We start from the raw sequence: 21,473 nt of genomic DNA on the forward strand, positions 1-21,473 counted from the left end.
ACCTGCTGCATCGGCTGCCCAAAGAACCTCTCCCTTCGTCCATTTCCTTCCTGGACAAAGTCTAAAGGGGAAACTAAACTTAAATTAGAATGTGGGAGGGTTGGGCCGGGGGCGTGTGTGGGGGGCATCATTGCCCTGTTCCAGTTGTTATAGCATCCAATTGTTCATCATCCACCTGGACCCTTCCTGACATGGAAGCAGGCAGGGGATGCTTTGGGTCAGGGAGCTCCCTTTCTGTGGGAAGCAGAGGATGGCACTGCCTCCATCCCATCAGGCCCATTCTCTGTCCTGGGGCTTACAGATACTGGCACCAGAGTTCAGGCTAGTTCCAGGTCTCACTCTGCCCTGGGCCCCACTGGGCGTATGTAAGGCGAGTTTGTGTTTATATGATTTTAGCCATTGTCTGTGGCATTTATTCATCAAGTTCATGGGCCAGGAGTGAACATATCTTTCTTCATACAATCCACATGCGGCTCATAGGTCTCTATTCCAATCACTAGTCATATGTGAGGACGCGGGCTGAGGAGAGATGCCAGGAAAGGAAAGGAGAACCCGGACGCGGCTACAGGTGTTTTCTGCAAAACAGATAAGGGATGCAGTCTTGTCAGAGGAGGTTAGCTTTTCAATTCAAGCCTTAAAGTAGTTCACTTCATTCTTTGGGAGTTAAGTATCCTCCTAAACCAGGACATTCCTTGAGATCTCTTGAATTTTTTAATATTTTTAGGGACTTGGATAGAGGAGCGTCTATTACTTGCTTTGTTCTACTCTGTTGGCATTGTGTACATATCATTATCGGATGCATGATTATTACTACTCATTGATTGCCTTGTCTAGCTTTTAAATGCCACTTAATTAAGCAAATGAGTGTTAAAGACTTGGGGTCAGGGGTGACTCAGTTGCTCTAAGCATGCCCTCCCAGAGCCACCCCGGGGCCATTATTGCCACTCTCCTTTGTGTTTGGAGAAGGTGTGTATGTGTGTGTGTGTGTGTGTGTGTGTGTGTGTGTGTGTGTGTTTAGGGGGGAGCAGACATCCATACTTGAATCAATTCTTCAAAATACCCATCTCCTTTTCATGCCACTTCCTTTCCAACCCACTCCCTTCTTCTTTCAGTCTTTCCCCGCGTATTCCATGTCCCCTCCCCCGTCCCTATTCTAGGCTTGGCAGGTGGGTAAGTCTTGGTGGGAGTTAGAGGGAGGAAGCAGGATCACTTTTCTGTTTCCTGGCCCAACCATGGCCCATTTATAAGCCCTGATTCATTCTCTCTCTCTCTCTCTCTCTCTCTCTCTCTCTCTCTCTCTCTCTCTCCCCCTCCCTCCCTCCCTCCTCTGAATCCTCCCAAATGATCTGTGTTTCTGCTTCTGGCACTTTCTGTAGCACAGTCTCTGAGTGTAATGAGGTTTTATCACCTCAAGAAGTACCGCAGCAGGTCCCAGGTCTAAGCTCTCTTGTGCACAGCCCTCAGAGAAATGCAATCCATTGGGAGTTAGTCATCTGTCATCCCAGGGCTACTCCGCTCCCCCTGCTCCCGCTGCCATCAGTACCCATTGCTCCCCACATTCCCGCGAGGGGCCCCTCTGTCTGTCTTCCAGGGCTAAGCATCCTGACACCTCAGGAGTGCTCTCAGCCCCAGGAAACTTTCTTTATGGGTTGTCACCTCCTCACTTCAAACAACGTCAGGCGCTATCTACTCTGGGGGTTAAAGCAATACCATCCAATAAGATGGACAGCGTGCCATTACATTGCCTTTTTCCCTAAGAGACTGGATCTGACCAAGGCCTCATCCTCACATGTGGGGGGGGGGGGATTTTTATTTTCTCTAGAGGGAACCTGCTGTTATCTGTCCTATTGATTTGGGAACCTCGCTGTTCATTCCGCCCAATTCCCTGCTTGCCATTTCTAAGACTCTCTGGTCCTAGCCATTCTCCCTGCCTTCTACTTTAACATACCTACAACCCAGACCTGGGGTTTCTGTGTGCCATGCCATGATAAAGGTTGAAAATCACTGCTCTATGCAACAATCAAAGCTTTTGGACAAACCCCTCTCCATTTGGCCCTGTTTTTCTGACACCAAGCTATGGAAGTGAAACTGCGTTTCTGCTCTTTCTTCTTCATAATAAATGAGATAATGGGGGGAAATTAGGATTTTCTTTGCAAATCCCCCCACTTCCCAGTGCTGTAATCAAGCTGAAGTGGCATTACCCCTTGCTTCACACCTGTGCATGTCCTTGATGTGCCCTGGAGTCCGAGGACATGTAAATAGCATGTTATTGGGCTCCTGTGATATTTCTGAAGGCAGTTCCCCCTGCCCCCAACAATGCGTACATAATTATCTGGGAAGTGAAGCACATAAATATAAGCAATGTTTAATAAAACGATCAAAAGTATCATTAGAAGAAGCATCCAATTACATTGATCGAGAGCCTCCAAGCCTCTCAGATTTATGATGAGTGTGCCATGGACTCATTGGGATTGGGATTTGGAGAATCCCTATAAAAGCTGGACCGGGGCCATCCTCTCCTCTTCAAGGCCATGTTTCTTGGCAGCTTCCTGGAGCTCGGTGAGAAAAGTCTGGGTGTGTGACCTTGTTGTCTCCTGCCTGGGTGCTGGGTGTAACGCAGAGCACACTGACTTCCTTACAAATGTAGGAAGGTGGGGCTCAGAGTTTCCTCCTTCCCATAGCCTTTGAGGTTCAGCAAAGGCCAGATAAGAGGTTTCTCAGGAAAGGTGGCCTCCTTAAATAGCTGAAAGGACTAAACTGGAAGCCACCCTCATAAATATCAATGGTTTTCTACCTGGAATGCTGGTTGAACCTTATCAGCCTGAAATCTTTTCTGGGCTGATGACAATGGAGCCTCTAACAACCTTTGGGTGGGCTGCCCCAATAAATACTTGATGTGTTTATACATTTTTTTTACATTTTAAATATACACACACACACACACACACACACATACATACTAGAGGCCCAGCACACAAAATTCGTGCACAGGTACGGTCCCTAGGACTGGCCTGTGATCAAGGACATCTTCCTGAGCTGCCTGTAGCTGGCCCTGCCCCCCCCCACCTCCCACCCCCAGTTCCCCATTCACCATCAGGTGATTGGTGCCTGATGGCCAGGGGAAGGGACCAAGAGGTGGCCAGTGCGCCTCATAGTGACTGGTCCAGTGGTTGTTCTGTTGTTAGGGTCAATTTGCATATTACCCTTTTATTATATAGGAGATATATATACATATATATACACATATATACATATATATACATATATATACACATATATACATATATATATATATATATAATAAAATTCACACATTTCAAGTGTACAAATTAAGGACTTTTAGTAACTTTACCAAGTAAAGCAATATCAAGATAAATGAGTTGTAGAAAATTTTACAGATTCCCCATAAAATCCCTCACACCTATTTATTGTTTTTGTTGTTGTTGTTGTCATTGTTATTTTCATGATTATTTTTCATTTTTCTAAAAAGTCTTTATTGTTGAAAACATTACATATGTCCCCTTTCTTCCCCAAAAACATTTGGACAGAACTGCTTTCCAAAAAGGCTTTGCACAGTATTTTCAGCCTGAGCTGTCTCAAATATCATAGCACACTTGTTGCTGGGGAGAATGTTCTCCATGATGAAACACCTGCATTCCCATGACATGTTAAATATTTAAAGATAGTTTCGGATGTGTTTTGTCTTTGAAGGGAACTGAGACGTAAATTCCCAGTGGGTGAGTGGTGAGGACAGGAGACCTGACCCCTTTGTAAGTGGCGTGAATTACTCCGCTGGAAACACCCCATGACACTATAGTCTGGGGTACTGAGAAACCACTCTTTTTTTTCTAACATCCTTTAATTGCTTTTTGGTGGGGCCAGGGATATTTATGGGCTAGGAGATTGCCAAGTTATTTATTAGATGGAGTATCTAGGGATAGACTAATATAAATCACTTAGGCTGGTATTGAATATACCAGACACTCAGTAATTTAAAAAGCTTTAATAAAAATGCTAAAATATGAGACTTGTCTTTGGCTGTAATGAGACTCAGTTATCATGTTTTTATCAGCAATATTCAGTCATGCACCCCTCCCTACTTTCCCAATGTAAAAATAAAATGCAGATGCAATCTTTATTTTTCAGACTTTTCAGATTTGTTGGAATTGAGATAGATTTCAGAGATTTGAGAAAAGACTCACATAAAAATTACGTTGGGGGCCTCATGGCTGACTCCCTCACACCTAGAAATCTAAGCCTGTTCTTTCATATTGGAAATCCTGACTTTTGTGGATCTAACAGGGTAGTGAATTTAAGAAACGGGAGTTATGTGAGGTTAACCTTAGCGTGTGAAAAGCTCCCTTCTGTACCTTCTATACAATGTAGATCACATCACTGAGCCCATCCCTGTTCTACAAGCAGAGTCAAAACTCATCGAGTGTCACACCCATGGGATCCCTGAGACCCAAAATGTAGCTTTTATTTCTTTAGTCGGAACACTGAATTATAGGTACATATCATTCCATAGTTTTTAAAGTGTACTTATTTTATGATCTCATTTATTCATAACTGAAATCATTGCTGCTTTCATACAGCTACTAAATAGAAAATTGCAGCCTGAGCTACTGGCCTCACCCACTTCCTTTTGAGCCACAGTCTAGCTCCAAAGGCGATTATGAACAACTACCCATTTCTTCAAAATTTTACAAGTCCCAGCTTTCTCCAAAGATGGAGAGTTTCTGTATTTGATCCAGAGGGTTTCTTTCTACAGTTCTGTCTCAGGCTTGGGGACAGGATAGTGTATACTGAGTGCAGGGGTGAGGTGCAACCCCTACTCTTGGCATCACAGAGCAGGAAGGGAAGGGGAGGGATAGGGAGGGGTGGGGAAGGGAATGGGAGGGGAGGGGAGGTGAGGGAAGAGGTATGTGCCCTTGACCTGAATGGAACCCAGGAACCTTCAGCCCAAGGGCCGGATGATCTATCCACTGAGCAAAACTGGCCAGGGCCTCGCTTGTCTTTAAAATGTTTAAAACCTGAAGTACTTTCTTTAAGAATCAGTAAAACCTGTCCCCTGTTCAGTCAGTCACTTATAAGAGTTTTTTCTTGAGGGTTGGGGGGCAGGAGGTAGGGGGGTAAGAGATCAACTAAAGGACTTGTATGCATGCATATAAGCATAACCAGTGGACATAAGACATTGGGGGATAGGGGAGGCTAGGGGACTGTCTAGGGTGGGGGGATAAAATGGACACATATGTAATACCCTTTGTAATACTTTAAGCAATAAAAAAAAAAAAGTTTAGTATATCCATTTTATAGAAGCAAGAGTTATGTTTAAATTGTAATAAAAGATTATGGCTTTAATGACGAGTTTGAAAAACCCAAGAGTATTGTCTTGCACTGTCCAATATGGTAATCACTAGCCACATGTGATATTTGTGCATAAGACTGAATTAATTGAAATTAAATAAAATGTAAAATTCAAAAAAAAAAAAAAGAGTTTTTTCTTTTCACTTCAGACACAGTCTCCCAAGCCAACCTTGCATCCTATCTGTGCAGAGCCTTTGCACATGCTGATCCCTTTGCCCAGCCCTGCCCACAGCGAACCCCGCATGCAAACTCACTGCCCAGGGCCGGTCTCCTATCATGGGCTATCATGGTACCTTGTACCATTTCATAGCACACCCACAACAGTAATCACACCTTGATCCTGTGATTATTTATCAATGTCAGTGCTCTTCTCTTGACACAAAACTCCATAATTTCCATAAGAGAGTATCTTGTCTGTGTACTTCTCTACTCCCAAGGTAGCACCTAGGACCTCCTAGGCACTCAATACATGTTTAGAACAACCATATGACATCCTTGGGATCAAGTGGCCACGGAGCACAGGCTTACATTCATCTCTGGGATGGGGAGAGCTGGTAGAGAGAGGGCATTAGATATCAATATCAGTTTTCAGGTGTGAGTAGGACTTCAATAGGCAGAGGGCACAAAGGTAAGTGTTCAGCATATGCAGCTATATGGAATTCTGTATGGAGTTATGAGAAGCACGAGGTGTTTGGTGCATTGCAACCAGGCTGCCATGCGTAGGGCAGCACAAATAAAAAGAGGGGAAACACACACACACACACACACACACATCCAAATCAAGGGGTTAAGCGATTTACAGAAGATCACACAAGCTGTGGAAGAATCAAGATTAGAATCCACTTATCCTGACATTTTATGTAGTGATTTTGTCAACATATCATATTACCTAAGTACACAAAACTTGGCACAACCTCGCCTAGCATGTATTACTCTCACCTCTAATTTATGAAATAAGCTCTTTTGTTAGAATAAATTTTAAAAGGTAACCCTGGAAAAATAACACATTCAGTTTTTTAAAAGTCTTTACTGTTGTTATTTTTATAAATTAGCCTTGAGTGTTTAAAAGTGCGGTGGAAAGCACTTCATATTTATATCAGCTTTCACTGATCTCAATATCTTGTTATTCTCTGGGGATAGTAATAACAATAATAAACTGGAAACAACAATAATAGCCATTTAAGTCTCTTTAAAATCATTATCTCTAAGGGCTGATGAAAACAGGGCATGTGGTTACCATAGAGTCGCCAGGAGTCAGAGCTGGCTCACCGGCCTGTAACACACACAATCTCCACGTCCCTCTGTAGCAAATATTTTCATGCCCATTTTACGGCAGAGAAAGCTCAAGTAACTTTTTCAAAAATTACACAGACAGTAGTTGGGGGAAAAAAAATGGTAGTCAAACTTTAGCCTCTGTGAGTCCAGATTATAATTTTAAAAAACAAACACAAAAAAGTGCCATTCAGTTTGAAATAAAACATTTGAGACATGATTTTCAAATATTGTGACCAGACAAAGATAGGGTAGAGGTGTAGAGGGTGGAATTGAAGCATCCATCTTATATAAAAAGTGCCGTTTGAAATTTTAACCCTGCATTTTGGCTTCTGTCAATGCTTGCTGGCTTAAATAATAAGGAAAATAAGACTACTCCCATTTCAGAGAGGCCATTAAACCTTCTCCAGATGAAGTTATCAGTGCTGGCATCAGGCCAAGCCTTTGGTTGAGGTCTCAAAGCCCCAGCACATAGGGCCCTTTAAGAACTTGCAAAGGGAACTGGAAAAAAACCATATTTGGGAGACAAAGAGGGTAAAAAGTTATAAATACAGGAAACTTCCTGTGTGACTTCGCCCAGAATTTGAGAGACATTTTCCTCTGGGCCCGCATGTAACAATAATAATTATAATAAATGTAACTCCATCTCTCTAAACATTACTTGGTTCTTCTCCGGTTTTCTGTAACATTATCATTGTGATAGGGTAGGGCATGGTACTGAAGTTGCGTCCTTTGAACCTTCCAGAAACAGAATAAAATATCCTCTAAAAGAAAATATATAAGGAAGGACCAAGTAATTTTTTTTATACAAGTGTGTGATTTGTCCTGTGTATTTGCATAGGTACAATATTCGGCATATAAGGACAGGATCGACAATTATTGATTAGATATTTACTTTTTGCTCTGGAAGCTTATATAATGAAATCTTGCAGCTTTCCAAGGCCAGCTTCATCTGTAAGTCCTGCCTTAAAGCTGAAGGAACTGGGATTTAGAAAATGAGCAAGTAGGCACTGATGAAGCTATTTATCTGGTTCCAAATATTTATTCAGTATTGATAAGAGCATATAACAATAATAGTAACAACTACCACTTATTAAGTACTAATTTATTTCTAGGCACTGTACTAGTGTACTATACACTTTCCCACTTTGTTACAACCTGAAAGATATAGCCTGTTTTCTTCATTTTCTTCAGTGAGAACCAGGGGATGAGGAGTTAAGTAAACACTGTCCGAAAATACATGGGTCATTGGACTACAGAACCTCAGTTGTGGTACATGGTCTCTCACATCGTTTTGTAGTTATATCATGTCACCTTTACAATGCAGGTGGCACTAATATGTCAAGACTCGTACATTTCACACCCCAATTACCTTTGCACATAGAAATATTTCACCTGTAGAAAAACCTCTCTAACTCAGGTTTGTTCTCTCACAGTGTATATCGAAGGCATTTACTCATTTAGTAAGCACCAGCATCAACATAAAGATAACCAAACTCATGTACTACCCATCATCTGGGAAGGGCTGTGAGGGAAGATGCACAGGGAGGACATTCCTGGCAGAGGAAACACGCAGATATGCATGTTGTGTCTGGGGCACTGACATAGCTTAAACAGAGAGGCAGCACCACAGAATGGGAAGAAGTCTGCCATTTGTTAACCTCGTAATTTGGAGCAATTTACTTAACCTTCCTCATGCTTCCGTTTCTTCATCGTTTAAAAAGTTATTTTCCCATCACAGTTTCCATTTGACACTATTCTGTATTCGTTTCAGATGTACAGCAAAGCGGTTAGACCATCACGCACTTAATAGTGAGAATATTTGTTCTATTTATCTCATAGTTCATAAGAAACCCACGAGGTAATGCTTGTGCAAGCAATTTGAGAACCGCAGAGTTGCATATTAATAAATAATACATATCATCGTGCATTATATTTTAATAGTAATAACCTTATAATTGGGAACAGAAAGAGCTCCCCTTTCTCTCAGTTCACTTTTTGTGCGGTTTTTTTTTTTTTTTTTCCTGGCTATCCACGCCCTTTGTCTTTCCTCCTCTGACTTGCAGAGGGTGACAGAAAACACTGGTCCTTGATGGAGATGCTGGAGTGACCTTCGCCATTTCATCCCAGGAAACCCCCTTCTCACAGTTAACATTACAGTGAGAAGGGGAATAAGGAGGTGGTGCTCAATATCCATGGATTTTTACAAATACTTTTTTAAAAAAAGATAAAATTTCAAAGTTTAACTTCAGAGTATGCATTTAACTTTACTTAAATGTGCTACATTTTTACTTGACTCAATATTTTCATGCCCAATGAATAGCTAATAGGATGATCAATGCATACGTTTTTTAAAATGATATTTCCTAGATAAGTACTGTGAAAAGCAATATAAATTCCTGCCTTAAAACAGTATAAAAGTCCACATTTTATCCAGAAAAAATACCACAACAACCCATAAACAAATTTAATTTCAATACATAGATTTTAGGGAACTGGAGAACAATATTGAATTGCACCAAAGAAATCTGGGCACAATAAGTAGTTACAAGTCCACTGATATACTTACTGGCCTTTTTTCAAATACCTTTTAACCCAGGACCCCTCACACTATCAGATGAAGCGGACCATATGGGACTGAAGGCCCTGAACTGGGGGCAGTGTGCAGGGATCTGAAATGTACTAAATGAGCCCCACGAACTGGTCATGCCTTCCCCCCACCCCGCTGTGTCTTCCTGCGGAGGGAGACTCCTGGTTCTGCAGAGAGAGAATGTCCAGTGGCCTGGCGCACCCAACCTCAGCAGACAGGATCCTGAGACTCCTGTGGAAGCAGCTCTGAAGCTGCTGTTCTATAAAATGAGAAGCACTATTGACATTTCTAAGCTCAGAACTATGTTTTTAACAAGCCTGAAAATACTGGAAAATAGCGAGTTCAGTTTTCTCTAGAGGATGCAGTGCAGTTAGAATATACACCCACCACCACCCCCTACCCCCACCCCAGTGTGTATCTGGATAAAATATGTGCAATGAAATTTCAGGGCAAAATCTGATGCCGGAATAATCTAAAACATGGCAGATTTATACCGGGGGTGATTTTTATTTATTTTTCAAATGTGGATTCCCTTAAGAACTCAAATGTTCTACATGTTACTTACGGCTTCTCCTTGAAAAGACTTACCTCTAAGGTCTGAGCAGCATAAAACTTCAGGCTGCGCAGTCCTCAGAATTGAGCATGGGCCATAATTCTCCTTCGCCACTGACTCAGGGTGGTTTGGAATTAACTAGCACTCGACCTGTATGGTAATTAATAATTTATAATTAAACTGGCAGTTTGAGTATATCAGCATAACTGTAAGTGTGGCGCCTCTTGTCTCTGTTGTCTTTCCTTTTATTTTCTGAAAGAAAATTGAGAAGAAAGGTTAAAAGCTTTGCGGCCCTCCACCCCTACCCCCACCCACTCCAGTTTTTGGATTTGTCCACTGTGTTCTTTGGATCTTTCTTTCAAAGAAGAATCAAGCATGTACCTCCTCAGCCTTGTGCCAGAGCCTGAGGGCACAGGGATGTGTGAAATCCCATCCTCATCCTCAAGCACCTCCATCTCTAAGTAAAGGGACAGGCGTACAACAATCAGCTGGGACACAACAGGCCTAGCCCCACCTGCAGGGAGCTTGCCACAACATGTAGCAAAGAGAGATGGGGGATTCTCTTTTCAGGGTCTAAGGCAGTGGTTCTCAACCTTGGCTGCACATTAGAATCACCTGGGAATCTTGTTAAAATCCTGATTTCTGGGCCTCATCATTAGTAACAGAATTTCCGGAGGGTGAGGCCCAGAAATCAGGATTTCAACAAGATTCCCAGGTGATTCTAATGTGCAGCCAAGGTTGAGAACCACTGGTCTAAGGGGAGGTGACCTCTGAGGACCCTTGAAAGTTGAGTCATCTGTTTTCAGGTAGAAAATGAAGAGAAGACAAGGACAAGCAAAGCTATGGAAGTCCTTGTGCTTTGTCACGTTCTAGGGAAGGTGGGCCCACTATCTGCCGGGTGCTGCTAGTGAGGTCTGCACCTGGAGACGAGGTTTGTCAGTAGGTTGAGGGGCTAGATTTCAGGGGCATAGGTAGGTCATGCAAAGGAGGTGTTGTGTGAAGCCTGGTGGGCAGTGTTGAGCTAGAGTAGATAGGGGAGCAGTTTGATTAGATGATGGCCTCAAAAGGTTCCTCTGGGCACAGGCAGGGGAAAAGATGGAGGGATCCAAAGTTGGAAAGAGAACAGGTGGGAGGTCTCAAGTGGAAGGCTATTGTCCATGTGAAATTTGGTGAGAAATTCAACCAGGACAAGGGCGATGAGAAGTAGGAGTTGAGGGGAATCAGGGTATTTTCCAATGCTGAGTTTTGAATTGAATTGAGATAATCAGGCCTGCAGGTGGGACAGGGTAGACAGCAAAGCCAGGGATCATGTCAGCCTTTGCAATGCTAAAGGTAAAGGGACATGGTCCCAGCCCGTGAGAGTTCAGGAGTTTGTTGAGAAAGACGTAATTATTGCTGTCTCCATCTTCATCTTCCTTGTCGTCTGGTAGTTAACATTTATTGAGTGGTCCTTTCCTATCAGGCACTCTACGAAGCCATTGTTTTGTCTAAATCTCACAACATGGTTAGTTTAGCTACTACTATCATCTGTGCTTCCCAGCTGAGGAAACCAAGAGGGGAAGGCAGTCTACCTTGCCCAAGATTATTCAACAGGTGAGGAGTTGAGCTCTAGAGCCCTGCCCCTAACCACTGGGATATTATGCTTATGCTTTATGACACAATATTATAGTGGTTGTAGTAGCAGGTGCAATGCATGCCTGACTCTGGTTGCACAAGCCAGAGGCAGTTTTTCTGTGTTTTAAAAGATGTGTTTTAAGGAATGAGAAGAAAATTTCAGGTAAAGAAATGTGGAAGAAAAGAATTGCAGGATGGAATCATCGGTGCAAGGCCAAAGAATATGAAAATGTCTTGAATGCTCAAGGAAGGGTAACTAACTCAGTGTGGTTGGTTTTACTGAAAAATAAAAAGGGCTTAAGTGGGGGCAACTCATGCCTATTTGCTTAAGTCAGCAATTCCACTAAAATAAATGAGCATGTGGACAGACAGGAACTCAGAAAACATTGTAAGCAGTTTCCTTTTGGTTTGACCTTTCAATCAACAAGCATTAATGTCCTTGTCTTCAGTTCCTGTGCTTCTTCCCCCCCCCACACACACCTGCCTCCTGCTGTAAGACATAAGTGCACTGTAAATGTTGTGTTGGTGGCCACATCCTTGGCCAATCAAGAAATCTGAATATTATTATTGAGACACTACTCGTTAAAAAGCATGCTATATGAATATTTATAGGCTAGCACCTTCTTTTGAGTGTAAAGACTCATTCTCATGTATTTATTCTCTTCTCTGTTTCTTCATAGTCCCTCCACAAATCATGAACATCTCCTCAGATATCACTGTGAACGAGGGAAGCAGCGTGACCCTGCTGTGTCTTGCTATTGGCAGACCAGAGCCAACTGTGACGTGGAGACACCTGTCTGTCAAGGGTAAGGCGTGTACCTTTAGAACCTTCTTAGAGCCGGTATTTTGAAGACTTGATTCCATTGTATAGCAGAACTTCCGGAATCAGAAAACAATGCTGTTTGATACCAGAGTAATGTCAGAGCAAAGGCCACACCCATCAGTCACTGAGTATTCCATTCCTGAAGGAAGATTTATAGATAATCTTTACTGAATTATTATTTCAGTCCTTTTTATGACTTTAGCTGATTTTTGTGTTCCCCACTATGAAGAAGAGAGGTGCCGTAAGAATAACTTCCAACAAAGAAACTGATTTCTCAAGGTCAAGATTGTGTGGGTTAGTTGGTGGGTTGTCCTTCTTGAGTAGAGTGGAGAACACGGCAGTGTCCACTGGGAACACTGATGTCATTGTGTGTCGAGGAGAAAAAGGGTCTCCACGCTCAGTACTTTTGGAACATCTACCCAGAGCCCCATGTGTTTGACCTGTTCAAATATGGCGCTCTCTAGTAGAGGAAAAGTGAAAGAAATGGTGAGGTGTGTAAGGGGAGCGGGGCAGGAGGGGTCATGCCTGTGCCAGATGATTAGTAATGAAATGATTAGTAATGAAACATTGGCTATGAGCATCTTCAACTTCCTAGGAAGGGAACCAAAAAGACAAGAGGTCTTATGCCCTTGGAACTAAACTTACTCCAAGTTGAACTTGAAGAGATGAACACAGAGCCACTTGATATATTTACAGTGTTAGTAGAAACAATGATTAATTCTAGAAATTATACAAGAAACAAGTGGCTCCCTCAGGCAACAGAAAATCTAAACATGCAACCCAGGGAAGAGGAAAAGGTGGAGTCTGCATGTGTATATGATGTAAAAAGAAGAGAGATCTAGAGAAAACATAGAAATAAATCTTAGTAACCTTGCATTAAAAACTTGATAAATTGGGCTTTATATTACTTGAATACAGCTGTCATAACAAAATACCATAAACTGGATGGCTTAAACAATAGAAATGCATAGCTCTGGCGGCTAGAAGGCCATGAGGAAGGTGCAGTCAGGTCGGTTCCTTCTGAGAGCTATGAGTGTCTGTGTCTGCTCCATGCCCCTCCTGGGCTTCTGGTAGTTTCCTGGACATCTTTGGTGTTTCTGGATGTGAAGGTGCATTGCCTGATCTCAGTCTCATCTTAACATGACCTTCCTCCCTGTGCGCATCTCTTGGCCAATTTCTTTTTTTTTTATAAGGACACCAAACATGATGGTTTAGGGCCCTTGCTAATGACCTTATCTTCAGTTGATTACCGCTGTAAAGATCCTATCCTATATAATAAAAGGCTAATATGCAAATTGTCCCCTCAGGAGTTCAACCAGGAGACTGGGAGTTCAATCGCTTGCTATGACATGTGGTGACCACCAGGGGGCAGCACTGACCATGGCGGGTGACCAGTGGGGGCAGCGGGACACTGAGGGAGTGAGGAGAGGCCAGGAGGTGGGGAACCTGATCGCCAGCCAGGCCTAGGAATACTACCCATGCATGAGTTTCATGCACTGGGCCTCTAGTTTCCAAATAATGTCACATTCTGAGACACAGGGAATTAGGACTTTAAGGTCCTAATCTTTTGAGGAGGGTGCATTTCAACCCATAACAGGCTTAATCAAAATTAAAAACACCATTAAGATATGCATAAGCCATGGACACAGAAAATAGTGTGGTTAAGGCCTGTGGAGGGGGTGGGGTCAGAGTGGCAGGGGTCAAAGCGGGGGGAGGGGACATCTGTAATATTTTCAATAATAAAGATACATTTTAAAAAAGAATAAATGAAGAGACAAGCACAGACTGGGAGAAAACATTTGCTGTACTTACACCTGACAAAAAGAATTTACATCTGGGTTATGTGAAGAATTCTTACAGCACAATTGTAATAACCCACCTTGAAATGAACAAAATATTTGCACAGACAATTCACTAAAGGAGATATGTGAACAAAACATAAGCACCTGAAAATATGTTCAACATCTTTATCTTAGAAATGAAAATCAAACAGTACTAAGATACCTCCATACAACTACTAGAATGACAAACATTAAAAAGACTGACAATACCAAGTGTTAGTGAGGATGTGGAGTGACTGAAACTCATACATTAACTCTAAGATGTGAAATGGCATAAGCCCTATGGAAAAAAAGCTTGGCAAGTTATGATGAAGTGAAATATACACTTAGCATGTGACACAGCAAGTCACTTTTAGGCATTTTAACAAAAATAAATGAAAACAAAAATGTCCACAAACATGCATTGTACACAAGTGTTTATAGGGATTTCATTTATATCAGCCTCATACTAGAAATAACCCAAATAACTATCAACAGGTAAATAAATTTTGATATGTTCTTACAGATGACTTCTCAGCAATTAAAGGAAACAAACCATTGATGCACACAACACAATGGATAAATCTCAAAAACACTATAGAGCAAAAGAAGTGAGATACAACACAATGCATGCTGTATGATTTCGTTTATCTGAAATCATAGAACAGACAAAAGTAGTCAATAAAGACTGCAATCAAATCAGTGCTTACCTAGGGTAGGAGTGTTTGAAAAAGTGACTGCAAGGGAGCACAAGGGAATTGTGGGGGTTGATGAAAATATTTTATATCTTGAATAGGGGGATAGTGACATTGTTTAAGTTTGTCAGAACTAATCAAACTGTACAATAAAAATAGGTTCACTTCATTGTATGTTAATTAAGTCTCAATAAAATCTAAACATATAGAGATGTTACAAATGATGATCTGAAATGTGTCTATTAGTTTGAAACAAAAATCATGTGAACAGCACTTACAAGTAAGAGACTGGGTTGAGCCGAAACCAGTTTGGCTCAGTGGATGGAGCGTCGGCTTGCGGACTGAGGGGTCACAGGTTCGATTCCGGTCAGGGGCATGTGCCTGGGTTGCGGGCACATCCCCAGTGGGGGATGTGCAGGAGGCAGCTGATCGATATCTCTCTCATCGATGTTTCTAGCTCTCTGTCTCTCTCCCTTCCTCTCTGTAAAAAATCAATAAAATATATTTTTAAAAAAGAGAGAGAGACTGGGTTGAGTAGTAGGAGCGCCATATAAGCTTCCAGTATTGCACTCCCTCCAATACATCTGGAGAATACAGCCTTCAGCCCTGCCTTGTCCCATGTAAAGACATGCTAATGAAGGCACAAATCATCTTTGTATAAAGGCTTCATCTATTGACCCCCAAATGCCAATATTTTAAAGTAAAATTAACAAGAATATTAAAGTGTATATAAGAAGCCTCACCCAGCTCTGTGTTAGCATAACCACAGCAATAGTGTGTGTTCCCAAAGACAAAAGCCCCATGGGGATTTTGCTCAAAGTCAGGGAGAATGTTGGATTTACATTATATCCAAAATATGTCTAACCTTTGGACCAATTTGTACATATTTGGTGAAGTCCGGTGTTTTCAGAAATGCTAAAAATCCCAGGATGCATTTATTTGATCCTAAATACAGTTTTCTAAGCCTAGAAATCTCTGGAAAAGCACTTTGACATTGTGTAAGTGTTTTTAACAATGTTTATACTGGTCACTGATAAGATTTTCCTCTTAAAATAGGGAAATTCATCCATATTTCCAACCTTTTCTACAATGTAATAGTTGCAATGCAGCCTTAAAAAAAAGATCAGAAAACCCTAAATTTAAATGACCCTGCCTCTTTAATTCTCCCAGGGATGCTCTACTTTCAAATTGCCTTTTGTTTCTCTGCAGCCCTGGCCTTCACCTTGCATTTCCCCTATTGTCCCCGCCACCTCCCCCGCACTGACACACACATAGTAATGACATTGAAGAATTTAAAGTCAAAGCATAATTTTTCAAGTTTAAAAAGCATTGGAACCTGGCGGGTTTGTGAGTTTAAAAGCCTCATCTGCTGTGACCACCGATATTTATTTTAGCCAGCGACTCCTTCTCACCTGGAGTTGAGCAGACTTTGGAAAGTCTAGGTTACTAGGGTCAGAAGAACATCCAATAAAACTCGAACATCAAACAGCACTTTCAGAATAATTTACCGGTTAGTTCGGCATGCAAGAATAAGAAATAAAAGCTGCAATGACATTTCCGTTGACATTCCAGTGGGATTATTTTGGATAATTGAGCTCACTGGACATCTGGGTTCTCCAAATGCTAATGAAATATATTAAACCTGTAGTTTGAATTTGGGGATCTATATAACAAATGAATAAACAAACTTTTTATTTAGAAGAATATTTTAATGAACAGATTATTTTTTTAATATATTTTATTGATTTTTTACAGAGAGGAAGGGAGAGAGATAGAGAGCTAGAAACATCGATGAGAGAGAAACATCGATCAGCTGCCTCCTGCACATCTCCTACTGGGGATGTGCCCGCAACCCAGGTACATGCCCTTGACCGGAATCGAACCTGGGACCTTTCAGTCCGCAGGCCGACGCTCTATCCACTGAGCCAAACCGGTTTCGGCGAACAGATTATTAAAGATTAAAAATAACGGTAACACTATGGTTTAAAAAGACAGACCAAGAACATGCCCCTGATCCCTAGAAATTACAGAAAAGAGATGTAGACTAATGACTGTTGGCATAAGAAACGTCCAACCCTGTAGAGAATTTTTATTTATGAGTTTATTTGAGCCATTCTGAGGACAGTTGCGGGGAAGCAAAAATCTCAACGGAGTGAGAAAAATCTCTGGAAAAGGGCACTTTAACAACTTACTTTATACATCGAAATCACAGGGGAAGGCATTAGGTGGTTACATGAAATCCATTGGTGGTAGATTAGAAAGGTGGGGGAAAGCAAAGTGGGGAAATTTCTAGGATCGGAATAAAAGTAAAATGGAGAGATTTTTTTGCATTGGTTAACAGGATAGTTAACAATTAACACTAACAGAACATAGAAACAGTCTAGGACAGCGGTTCTCAGCCTTTCTAATGCCTCGACCCTTTAATACAGTTCCTCATGTTGTGGTGACCCCCAATTTCATTGTTACAAATTGAACATAATTAAAGCATAGTGACTAATCACAAAAACAATATGTAATTATATATGTGTTTTCCGATAGTCTTAGGGGACCCCTGTGAAAAGGTCGTCCAACCCCCAAAGGGGTCATGACCCACAGGTTGAGAACCGCTGGTCTAAGGGAACAATATAATAAGGGGTTCGCTGGTCATGGTGTTCTGGTGGGAGATTGTGCCCTGTGGTGTCTGGAAAAGTGGATTACCCTGACATTAAGCAGATAATGTGTTGTTGGTATTTTATTTTTTTAAAAAACACATTCATTTATATAGATTTGCTAGAAAATATGGCACTTTTTGTCAGCCTTCACACGTGGAAATCTGCACAGAATGGTCTACAGTTTAGGAAATAGGATAATGATGGTATCACAGGCCATTGCCACAAAGATGTTCCAATGGAAAGAGTGGGTAGGTCCCAACACAGGCAGGCAAAATGGACTGGCGAGTGGCCAGTGTGTTTGGAATACAATTGTGAAACAGGGGTGTTCCAAGTATATGCGTCTCCCTTGCTGAGGGACAGAAGAAGGGGCACTGGCCCAGCATTTGGTAGGAGACTCATGAATATAAAACCAAAATAATGTGAGAGTTGCAAAGACGGGGGTGGCAGAGGAGATGGTACTGGCTGTTGAGTTCTAAGGAGGGTTGTGTCTCCCCCTCAGGATGCCATACTAATCCCCTCGAATGCCTACGCACCTGACTCCCTTTCCAGTGACATATTTGCAAAGGCCCAGATGTTTGGGAAAAATAAAAAAAAAATCTTCCTTTCTGGCTCCTCTCCATGGAGATATGAAGATGACAGCTACGCACCTAAGAGTTTGTTACTCCTACAGTCTACTCATTTATAGTGATACCTGAGGGAGAACGTGAATGAGTTATTTCACGGAAGTGAATTTTCCAGGTAACTGAAGCTGACTCCTTAATGCATTGACTTGAGTTATTTATAATGGAAGTATTGAAAATTATACTATCTTCTTCCCCTCTCTTTCCTTGAGTATGGTGAATGCCATTTAGCCTCACCTTTATAATGTAATACAAACATCAGACATATTATTTGTTTGTATCTCAGCATTTGGAAACTAAGATAACCAGGAATATGGCCCTAAAATACTATTTAAATTCTTGTGTGTGTGTTTTACAGTTCCTCTCTTCCTTCTCTCCGATCAGACTATTAATTGACAGTTTCTCCTAAAGTCAATGTACTTGCCTTTTAGCAGCCACATTTCTTCTGATTCTTTACTTCTAATTTGTTATGAATAAGAATTTATATACCCAGCTTGCTTAATCCTGAAGAAGAACCTAAGTGGTGGGAGAGAACTTTTTGTGAGAAAGGGCACGCGGTTTCATGAATGTGATAAATGGCACAGATGACAGCTGTTCGGGGGAAAATAGTGTTTGGTTTCTTCTAGATATATGTAGTTACTAGCTGAGTGAACGCCATGTGAACTGAGAGAGCAAATACCAGCATAGTCATTATCCATGATTATGACCAGATTGAGCAGGCCTTTCTACCATCTAGTGCTAGATGTGTAGGTTGCAAAATGTACGGGTCCAAGACTGTCTCTAATATAACCTTTATTTTTCATGCAAGACATGCCCAAGAAGAAAATCTTAAAATAAATTGCCAAATCCTTAACATGTCCAGTGAAAGGGGCATTGGCCTGCACTTAGGTGTGGGTGTCAGTTTCCTGTGGCTGGTAGTGCTATCTCATGGAGAGATAGACCATGGACTTCAGATTCTTACAGAGCTGATGCCAAAATCTGATCCTAGCTGTTAGCAATCTGAGTAGCTTTAGAAAAATCAATTTGTCTCATTGATTCTCAACCTCCTAGACTGCAAAATGGGAGCACTTATGTTTGTTCTATCTGGTTATTTCAAGGATGAAAAGGGAAAAAGAATGGAAGGCAGGTAATAGTGCTAGACACATGTAACATGCCCAGCAGATCTTTCTACATTGCTGTTGTGCCATGTTTTTAAATTTCTTCCCAGAATCCTTATAGTTTACATGGAGCCTGGAAATGGATTTTGACAGTATTGTGACAGTTTGCTGTGGGTCAAGCCCTGTTATACTAGTAAACCCCACATGTTTTAACTCATTACATGCCCCAGCAGCCTTGAGAGAAAAGTGCTAAGAATTATTACTATACTTTTTAAATTATTATGCCTGTTATTCTACCTATTCCTACCTTTGTCTTTGATTTTTATTTCTTGAGAGTCTTGGCTTATTCATTAGTGATTTAGTGTCTCTTTTATCCACCTAAAATTTTGGAATGACATAATATTTTTTTTTCATTTTTATATATATTTTATTGATTTTTTTACAGAGAAGAAGGGAGAGGGATAGAGAGTTAGAAACATCAATGAGAGAGATCGATCAGCTGCCTCCTGCACGCCTCCTACTGGGGATGTGCCCGCAACGAAGGTACATGCTCTTGACCGGAATCGAACCTGGGACCCTTCAGTCCGCAGGCCGACGCTCTATCGACTGAGCCAAACCGGTTCAGCTGGAATGACATAATAGTTTTATTTGCAGTTGATACATTTGGAAAACAGTCCAGCTGTCCTTCAATGGGGGAATGGTTAAACGAACTGGTACATCCCTACCATAAAGTGTCATTTAGCAATAGAAAGGAATGAACTATTAAGACCTTCAAACTTAGATGGATTCTAGGGCATTGTACCTCATGAAAAGAGTCAGTCTCAAAAGGTTGTATACCATATGGTTCCACTTTTATAACCTTCTAAAAATGGCAAATTATAAAGATGTACAACAGTTCAGTGTTTGCCACAGGGTGGGGCAAGGGAGAGAAAAGGGCAGCTTGAGGGAGTTGCCTTATAGTAATGGAATAATTCCATATAGTGATTGTTTCAACAGTTACATGAATCTGTATGTGTAATAAAATATGGAATTATACACAAAAGAAAGCTGGGTACATGCAAAAGCTGGTACAGTCCAAGTAAACTCTGTAATGCAACTAATTGCATTGTTCTCCTATCTGTTGATCAAGTATTTTAGTTCTATAACACGCCACCACTGGGGGAGCTGGTGATGAGTCCATGGGACCTCTCTCTACTATTTTTGCAACTTCTTTTGAATCAGTAATTATTTCAAAATAAAGGGTTAAGCCTTGGATGGTGTGGCTCAGTTGTTGGGCATTGTCCCATGCACCAAAAGATTGGTGGTTCGATCCCCAGTTAGCACACATGCCCAAGTTGCAGGTTTTGATCCTGGGTGGGGGTGTGTAGGAGGTGACCAATTGATGTTTCTCTTTCTCTCCCCCTCTCCATTCTTCTCTCTCTAAAAATCAGTAAACTATTAATATATATATATATATATATATATATATATATATATATATATATTTATAAAAGAAAAAAAAATAGGAATAAGTGAAATCAATCTTAGTTTTCCACTCATAATATGCTTATGTAGGAATTTATTGCCTATAAAATAATTTCACATGCATCATTGCAAGTGAGTCTACAGCAGCTCTCTAAACTAGGTCAGAGAAGGCATGGCCTGCCTGATTCAGATGTAAGGAGATAAACTTGGGTAAGTTAACTAATGATGAATGACTCAGAGCTAACTGAAGTGGTAGGTCCATGGAAGGAACCGACTTCCTGTGTTCCAAATCTGAGGCCCTTTATACTGTACGGAAATGGCTCCCATGGCTTGAAGTTGAACAGGTATGGTATAAAATGATACATTTTCTCACATTCTGCTTGTTATCCGGGGCACCCAAGGGTGCTCACTAGCTTTGAGCATCACCCCTGCTCTTAAATTGTTCTCCCTAACTCCGCACTTACCTTCCCATACCCAGGGATTTCTCTAGCTACCACCCAGAATCTTTCAAAGAAAAGCACAGCCTCCAAATGAAAACCACATTCTTGCCATTGTCTGCTGCTAAGTCCCTGTTGTTTCTCTGCTTCAATTAAAATAAACCCGCTGAGACCTCCCAACCTCATTTCTTTTCTAAGCCATCCCAGGTACAAGTTCCCCGCCACTAACAGGAATTGCCCATTAGTTGACCTGCTGCATCACCCAGTCCTGCTACTATTTCTTTGTCTCTCTCCAAGGCAGCCAAGATCCTTGTTTCTAATCTGAAGTTGTGTTCGGAGCCTAATTAATCCCCAGAGTGTGAGAAAGAGGTGTCTGAGATGAGAAATCAAGGTTATACACATCTTGCTCAGTAGAACGGTTATGGGCAAACAAGCTGTTTCTCTCACATTTCTGCAAAGCAAATTTATGT

At 41.4% G+C, this 21,473-nt stretch overlaps 1 protein-coding gene across 3 annotated transcripts in view; it reads left to right on the top strand.

Annotated features, from left to right (window-relative positions):
• OPCML (opioid binding protein/cell adhesion molecule like) overlaps window positions 1–21,473 on the top strand; it is an 855,685-nt gene that overhangs the window by 761,728 nt on the left and 72,484 nt on the right. For all 3 annotated transcript variants that reach the window (XM_036354494.1, XM_036354492.1, XM_036354493.1), the window contains one exon: window positions 12,077–12,202. In XM_036354494.1, coding sequence (XP_036210387.1) covers window positions 12,077–12,202 — 126 coding nt within the window. The remainder of the gene's footprint in view (window positions 1–12,076; window positions 12,203–21,473) is intronic.

Source organism: Myotis myotis, unplaced genomic scaffold (assembly GCF_014108235.1).
Source record: "Myotis myotis isolate mMyoMyo1 unplaced genomic scaffold, mMyoMyo1.p scaffold_m19_p_20, whole genome shotgun sequence".
In the NCBI taxonomy this organism is placed as follows: domain Eukaryota; kingdom Metazoa; phylum Chordata; class Mammalia; order Chiroptera; family Vespertilionidae; genus Myotis; species Myotis myotis.